This window comes from Paramormyrops kingsleyae, chromosome 18 (assembly GCF_048594095.1).
Source record: "Paramormyrops kingsleyae isolate MSU_618 chromosome 18, PKINGS_0.4, whole genome shotgun sequence".
NCBI classification, from domain to species: domain Eukaryota; kingdom Metazoa; phylum Chordata; class Actinopteri; order Osteoglossiformes; family Mormyridae; genus Paramormyrops; species Paramormyrops kingsleyae.
The window spans coordinates 19,566,787-19,575,151 of record NC_132814.1 but is presented as its reverse complement, the minus strand read 5'-3'; the positions used below and the strand labels follow the sequence as shown (position 1 = coordinate 19,575,151).

The window sequence follows — 8,365 nt, the reverse complement described above, 5'->3', positions numbered from 1 at the left end:
TAGGACCCAGATGCAGCTCAGAGGTACTTCTACAAGAAAGGAACAGGGGGATAATTACATGAATTCAGCAGCAGATCGGCCTAAAGGTTCTTATATACCTAGTCAAGAATGAAATTAGCCTCATTAAAATATACCTTTCTGACAATTTGCCTACTTCAGTTTGAATGCAAATAAATTACATTTACTAAAACATTTGATACTAAACAGAATCAATTCAAATATATTTAATGATCAAAATGTAACACTTGGAAATTATATATTTAGAAACATATAATCTACAAAGGAGATGGGTGGGGGGCAAATGTTTGCCCATCACTTTACACTGTATATTTCTAAGCCTACAAATAAGTGATTATATACGACTCATAATTTTGATCATTTCAAAATGTGTAGGTAGGCCTATGTTCTACAAATTCACTTTGAACATTAAGAATTAAGACTTAATTCTATGTGGTATATTAATATAACGGTTTTACCAAAATAATTTGATTTCTTTTTTCAAATTAGTTACAAATACACGTTAAATTGCCATTGTAAAACGATAGCATCGCTCTGGGGGCTCGTCGGGCGGTGTCACAGTGCAAGATATAACATTTAATAACAAGCTAAGTCGGACGCCTTACAGAGACACACCATACAGCTGCTTCAATGGTTTAGTGCGAAACGGCATTTCGAATCACTGTTCGCACCTCAAACAAAAAGCTTTTAAAATACAAAGAAATTAACATGCTTATTTTACAAAAAACAAAGGCGAAAACAAATGTATAGGAAGGCCGTTTTATAGACAGTCACCACTAGGGGGCAGTTGTGGTTCGTTATAACATGCCATGAAGTGCCTGACCTATTCGTAGGAATAAAAAAAAAGCTTTCGTTTGGTCTCTGTTATACAGCTTCATGCCACATATTGATACGCGCTGTCACCTAGAACTGATTTTCTTTTAAACAGAAATCAGTGCTTTACTTAAGTATTTGTCTCATTTCTTTCGTTGACAGTTCAGCTGCACCAATAACCACATCATACACAAAGCCCCCGTCAGCTATTGTTAAAAAACGCACACCCTAAAATGACAAAATATTGCATTGATCAGTCCACCCCAAACACCTCCCTCCCATACACACGGTATCCCTTTAACATAACCTTCTCTTCTCACGAGAAATTATTTTTAAAAATTGCAAAAAAGTAAGAAACGCAAAGAAAAAGACCCAGACAAAACAACACGGAATTTCTCGAAAATGAAAATACAATGTGGCAGCTGACACAAATAAGATGTTCTCAGATGTTAAGTGGAAAAGATAGAAAAGGGGGCGATTTCATAAACCTTACAGTACACGATAATCACGCATGCTTTAGGTGTGAACGCCAGGGAAGTGGCTGCTTTGTGTGACAGTAATTCTATTTTGACAGCAGCCCTTTATTGCGGAACTGTTTTACTGTCTATTGTATTCTTATTTCCCCTCTGGGCTAGGTATGTGCGCGCGGTGGTTTGAGGCACCGTAAACAATATATCTGAACACAGTTATCTGACATAAAACAGACTCATATCTCAGCCAGACAAATACCCGTTATTTACATCTGCAGATCGGACAAAACAGGACGCACACAGAGACAACGGCAACGGTGCCTCGGACGACGGCTCGCTCTCTTTTCGTCCGATTTGAACCACAACTTTTAGCTATTTTTTTAATCACGCTGCATCTGCCACCTGGTAAGGCTCCATCACCTTTTTAGACAGCTGGACTGAACTTGGAAGTCGAGTCTTTGTAAGCGGTACTCTAGCAGTATTAATAAGCACTGATAGGACGCGTCTAAACCGGCCTTCGGTCTTCTCCGCTGATGTTCCGATACACAGTCCTCTTCCTCCTTTTCGAATCCACTTTGCCACCCCCTCACCAGTGATTCTATGGCCGTCCTGGAGCGGTCAAACTGCTCCTATTTACGTAGACCTGGAAATGGAACGGAAAGACCATTATTTCTGTGACTGGTGGCGCTGCACGGCGCAAAAATGCAGATGCATAGGAATCATTAAGTATCGCTCCGTTGCACATTAAACACCATGTCACTTGTCCCACAGTATTTACCCCAGGGGAAACAATCTTTTTCCTTTTAAGTAACATTTATGAACTGCTGGAAAAGCACATAATTAAAATAATTTCTGCACACTATTGCAAAATCGGTGTAACATGTTTTCTCAGTTTCCTACATTTTAAAGGTTTTAAAGCTTTTTTTTTAATACAAAGAGATAAGAAAACCTTTAACAAACTCTTTTGTTTTTGTGCAAAAAAGCCAAGATATTCTAAAGAACCACAGATGGTCCTAATTAATCATTGTAATAAAAAGTCATTTTGCATAAAAGACTTATTTACACGAAACAGCATATTAACGGTGAGACTGAATTAAACTAAATCTTTTGGGGATACAGGACAGGCGTGTAAACCATGTGTACGCATCGTGTAGAAGTCCATGGCCACGAGGTGTAATGATTTTGTACTATAGCAAACTGCGCGCTTCCCCCTCTATCTTAACATTATGAAAGCCATATAACTTGTCATTGCGGGTGAAGCAGCCTTTTCACTATCTACACAACTGCGGGAACACGAGATGCTCATTTCCAGCAGGCAGAATCACGGACGGCCATCGCTTGCAGTTTTATTTTTCTCTTAATATTATCCGCGGAGAGCCACACCCGCCGCCTGTCAGTCATAGCTGAATCCCCCTCTTGGCAGCTGGACACTATCCCACCCTCTACTGGAGGTGAGGAAAGGAAACTGGGAGTCTGTCTGTTCCAGCTAAAATTCTAGATTTAATTTGAGTGAGAGACAATGAAATCTCCAAAACACCATGAAATACACACACACACACACACAGGCAGAGACACTGGCACGCGCGTGGGTACTTACAGGTACGTGGGCTTTAGCAGGACGTGAGACGGTTTCTCATTGACATGGTAGAGGGGAAAGGGGTCAAAGCCACCGATAAAATCAACTGGAACCAAAACAAATTTCAAATGGGGGGGGGAGGGGATTAAAAACCAAAATGAGAGAAACTAAAGACAAAAATGATGATTCACAACGACCAACATAATAACCATACAAGAGCTGGAGGGGGGAGTTTACCGTGTTAGATGTTTCTGGGACAGGGAGGTGAAGAGTTGAGACAGTTGTTTAAAATGTGCATTTTTAATGAAGTGCTCAGTTTACTAAGTGTGTAATGCTGTTTATGTTGCAGGAAGCGGAAAATAGGTGTAATTGTACATCTGTTATTTGCGGAAATGAAAAACAATTTTCCAATGTCCTGGTTGTTTACTTCTGTATGTGTGTAGAGGGTCGAGAGCTGAAACGAAGACAGGTCCCTCATTAACGCAGTGGATGACGTAACACCCCTCCCTGTTTCCTGCACGTAGTGTGCGAGTATAAACCTGTTATCCTGAAGAGACGCCTGGGAACCACAAACTCAGCTGAACTCAGCTGAGACATACGGCTCGTCACAAATTAACACACGGACCATGCTCCCTTCCGCTGTGCTATTTCCCCCCCAGACGGTGGTGTTTAATCACTCCGAGGACGTTCAGGAATACTGTCAAATCAACACCATTCCCATTAACAGCGCCGATTCAGCAGGGATCGGTACGAAAAACACACGGGTTTATTTCTGGGATTTCTCCAGCGGAGTGCGTGCGCCGTAAGACACGCCGCTGCCTGCCTGCTACTTGACCTCGAAGACGGGCATTCAGTGTCGTTAGGGTTCATCTGAGATGCCATAGTATAGCGGGTGAATCATTATTACTGCTCACTGAGGTACCGAAGCCACCTTTCAGCACAGTGAGTCACTCCTGATTTCAGATATGCTTTAAGTAGGGCTTTCCGCGTGAGTCTGGGTTACGGTTTGAAAACACCACACCAGACATCAGACTGACCATTTACTTTGTGTTCGTGGTGGGGATGTACTAGAAAACAGACCTTTAGTTAGCTGGTGTCCAGAGGTTTCCCCACAACGTGACCTAACACAGGTTACGGACGGTTGCACAATCACAGTGACTGGTCAGTAGGGGCGCCTCTATAAAATGTGCTGAAGTGTCCACGTCTAAGGCACATCTATACTTAATCGAATACTTCAGTACATTTTTGTTCCCTCCAGTCTGGAATATAAATCTGGAGTGATGCCTGTATACCCTGACACTGAAGATTCCCAATTAATATCTTTTACAGAAGTGCTCAGTCCTGCTCACCCAGTACAGTCTGGGATCCCAGCGATCAGATCAAACTGCAGCAGTCAGACCATGTGAAGACTTCGGGATTAAGGGGCTCTTAAGAAGACTGGTTCCTAATGAGGCAGCAAATATAGTTCATCTCATTACTACCTATAGCTGTCATTAACGATAACGAGGGAAGGATGGATTCAGGTGAACATGAAAAGCAAAATCAGCCGGTTAACCCCCTTCTCTTTGCCTGGGAAAGACACCAAACTAATTAATCCCTTTCATTTTTCAGCAGATGATGCTTAGAGCTCCAGTAGAGAGTTTAATGTGGCTCTTCTGATGAAAACGAAGCACGGCAAGTCCGACTGGAACCCAAACCTGACCAACACAGAAAGCGCTGTTACGTAATCAGGCGAATGAAGGGACATTATTCTGAAATACGCAACGGATCGTGGAATACTTTTCTCCGATGTGTTTAACGCTTCTGCTTCTTCCTTTAATAATTTGTACAAACCAAGATACAGATTTAAAATGCTGGGTGTTTCCTCCCCTGCAGGCTCAGTGCAGCTCAAGGGGTACACGGTGGGGCTGGATCAAAGGGATCTGGCAGCTTTTAAGAAGCGTCTTCGAGGAACCGCCGGGAGCATCGCACTATTCGCGGCGCCGGCTTTCAGGCAGCGTTTCCACGTCTCTTTTGATTCCCAACACTCGCTTTCGCAAAGCGTATTAGGCATGGAGCGGATAACTGTTTAACCGGGCTAATTGGACAGGGCGGTTGAAAGCGGGGGAACCGGCTGCCCTCGCAGGTGGGATCGCCGGAGTGATCGGACACCGCCCACGCCCGGGGAAGCGCTCAAGGCGCGGCGTCGGACGCGCGGGGCCCCGGTACCCACCTCTGAGGAAATCCACTATGTGACCATCAAGCTGTAAAATGGGAGATTACATGAAGATATCAAGCTCATTCGAGCGGAACTGCTTCCATTAAACCATCAAAGAGGCTGTGTGTAATTATGATTAAAATAGCGCTCAAACTATTAACAGGACTCAGTGCAATTATCATTCCACAATGTCATGCGTTCATAGGTACAATTAACTATTAAAACTTTAAATAAAAATTTATGTGCGGCCCTCTTGCTGTACATAGTTGTACATCGATACAGAAATGGAAGCTTCTCCTCTGAGTCACAGACATAAACACAGGATTCTGTCTCCCGATATTTCACAATCGGAAAAGCCCCCGAGTCCCTTAACTGAATATGGATCTGGATCAAATGCATTTCGTTTGTTTATCAACCGGACTTAATGTGGGAATTTGAAATAATGTAATAGAACATATCAGCGTCAATTCCAGCGTAGTTCCCGGGCATTGTCTGAGGCTCTAGATAGGTCCTGGGTAGCGACGCTTATTAAATTTCCAGCTTTCAAACAGCACATTATAAAATACCGCCGATTCATCTGCGAAATCTCATACGGCCGAGGTACCACGAAGGCATCGGGTTTTGTTTTTTTATCTTTGTTACTCGGGAGCGTTTAATATGCGCGAAAATGTGATTTGACACTGTGCCATTAGGCCCGCTGTCAAATGAGAAATCACGGTCGGAAATGCAGAGCGCTACAGTTAAATTATGAAAAACTAATTATTGTTCTATTTTCCCAGGTACCTATGAATTATTCCAGAGAATGAGTAAGAAATCAATCATGAATAGTGTAAAAAAAAAAACAATCACATTATTAAAAAAGTACATAAAATGGACAACGGAAGACTGATTCTTGTATGGATGTCTTATAAAAGAGGGGAGCAGGAGACAGCTGGAAGGATTTATTTCAGACATATGGGGTGTATGCAGCGTGAAAATGTGGGGGGGGCGGGGGTGGCATGTGACAGGGGCTGTGAGGGCTGGGTGGGGAAATCCAGGGTGTATGGAATGTGGACACATGGCTGTCCTGGGGGGGTTATGTAAAGGGTTTATTTGGGGTCTCATTAGTGAAAGCCCCCCAATGCTCTCCAACACTACCCATACTCACAGCTGTCCTCTTCCTCAGTGAAGGCGCTGACCACGTAGCAGGCGTACACAAATCCCAGGAGCTGTGGAGACAAAGCCAGACGAAAGCCAAGTGAGGATAGCAAGGGGGTGGGGGGGTGGGGGGGGTCTGCTTTATGTACCCCCCCCATCTGCTTTTTACGCTACACAGGGGACAAACTACAATCGAGAGCACAGCTGACTTGGGTCCAGTGACACCCACAGCACGGGTTCGAGGAAGGGTCCCGATCACTTTAAAACCACAGTCAGAGACATGAAAGCAGGCGACGTGGGACATTCTACATCTGCACATGCTTTCATAGCTGCCTATCGAGGGGTATTTCATATCAGCAAAAATAACACACCGAAGTACCACAAAAATCAAGGGAGACTACCCCCCCCCCCCATCAATCACAGGAAAATGGGTGTGGAGGCAAAAAATGTGCTAATATTTTGGTTTTAAGAGCGAAAACAAGTGGCAGAAGTGAAGAGAGGCAGCACAAAACCATGAAAACGTTGAGAAACGTGAAGATGAGATCAGGGGCCTCCTCACCGACACGCAGCGATTCGGAGGAGGACAGAAATTAGCAGGGAAGCACAAAATCCATCAAACGGAAGGGAGGGTCACGCATCCTCTAGTCTGGGACGACTGCAGACCAGCCATGACAAGCTGCGTAAAACGTGCGTTTGCCTCTCAAGCCAGTGCTACCTGCTTGTGGCTCCGCTTATGATACTGCTAGCCGCATATATAAACATTGGGTGTGATTGTAGCCTGCAGCATTTTAGGTGCAGCATAGCGACGTGAAGCTAATGCAGAAGAGGTTCGGGCAGCTTGCCGCCTCGCCCCGCTAAGCCTACCAAACACATTTGCCTCGTTTTGCACCAATTAAGGTGTTATTGCATGAAATTTCAGCTTGATTGACCTTGCACGTCATTCTGAATATGGCTGAATGGGTGTTTTGCGGGGCAGTGGCTGGGCAACTGAGGAGTCTTACCAACAGTTAATCTGCCCGGTTTAGCACAACAGGAACTAACAAAGTCACAGGATTAAACTGGTCAGTGACCCAAGGGTTTGAGAAAGCAGGCACAGGAAACATCTTTGGTGGCAGTGGAGGGCTAATGGTTGGGGATGTGACCTTGTAATGGAAAGGCTGCTGGTTCGAATCCCTGACCAGCAAAGGACCACTTGCGTACCCTGAGCAAGGTACCGCCCCCACACACTGCTCCCTGGGTGCTGCCCCCTGCTATGTCACAATGTCACATATAGGTTAAATGCAGAGGACACATTTCTTTGTTATGTGCAATAACAACTAATCACTTTCCCCCTCATCTTTGGAAAAATATGACTTTAAATATAAAAAAAAAATGACAAAGACCATCATTCACACTTTAAGCAACAACAGGCAGGAAAGAATGACCTACACAAAGTGCAGCGATTTTCTATCACCGCAGTTTTAGGATTTAATCCAACACACATATGCAACCTCAGTGTGTGCTGAACTCGCGTGACCTCCGTGGGTCACGAAACACGAATTGATTTCAGAACCCCTCATTTCGGATGTGAAGGCAGCTGACGTCAGACCTCTAGGCCAGACGGCCATCACTCTGGTCCATCTCAAACCCGGGGTAAATATCACAAAATCTTCTGACCAGCGGCACGGACCGATGGCATGAATTTTCCCTGAAAGGTTCCCTGTTCAAGCAAAAGAAGGCAAACTGCCTCGGGGCAGTAAATATCACTGCTTCAGAAGAGATCCAGCGATTTTAAAATTACAGCCCGTGCTACTCACTTCAGTTAAGCCAATCTGCAGAGATGAGTAAGATATCTTGCATTCAAACTCAGAAGCTCAATTCACTGTAGCCTTTTCTTTTATTACTTGATTCATTAATCAACGCCGTATGTTGGACGGACATGGACAGACGGACAGGAGATTAGCGGCTAATCCTACCCTAATCGCCCAAGTATCTGCGAATAAAAGGCCAACAGACAGAAAGGGCCCAACCGTCAGGGTGTTGAATTTCTCTAGGATTACTGGATCCTTGGGCTACATGCTGGCTACCTTCTGCCCTGGTTGGTGGCAGTATGGAGAGACAATGATGAGCCCCCCCGTTCCCGAAAAATCTAATACCGCCCATTCCTGTGCCACA

At 44.5% G+C, this 8,365-nt stretch overlaps 1 protein-coding gene across 4 annotated transcripts in view; it reads right to left on the bottom strand.

The window, feature by feature from the left end:
• Window positions 1-209: 209 nt before the first annotated feature.
• nkain4 (sodium/potassium transporting ATPase interacting 4) overlaps window positions 210-8,365 on the bottom strand; it is a 36,087-nt gene continuing 27,931 nt past the window's right edge. For 3 of the 4 annotated variants that reach the window (XM_072702342.1, XM_023798802.2, XM_023798803.2), the window contains exons 5-7: window positions 6,222-6,282; window positions 2,899-2,983; window positions 210-1,944 (exon numbers count right to left, since the gene is read on the bottom strand). In XM_072702342.1, coding sequence (XP_072558443.1) covers window positions 1,935-1,944; window positions 2,899-2,983; window positions 6,222-6,282 — 156 coding nt within the window. In that variant the 3' untranslated portion in view covers window positions 210-1,934. The remainder of the gene's footprint in view (window positions 1,945-2,898; window positions 2,984-6,221; window positions 6,283-8,365) is intronic. The other variant, XM_023798806.2, reaches the window with a different exon arrangement.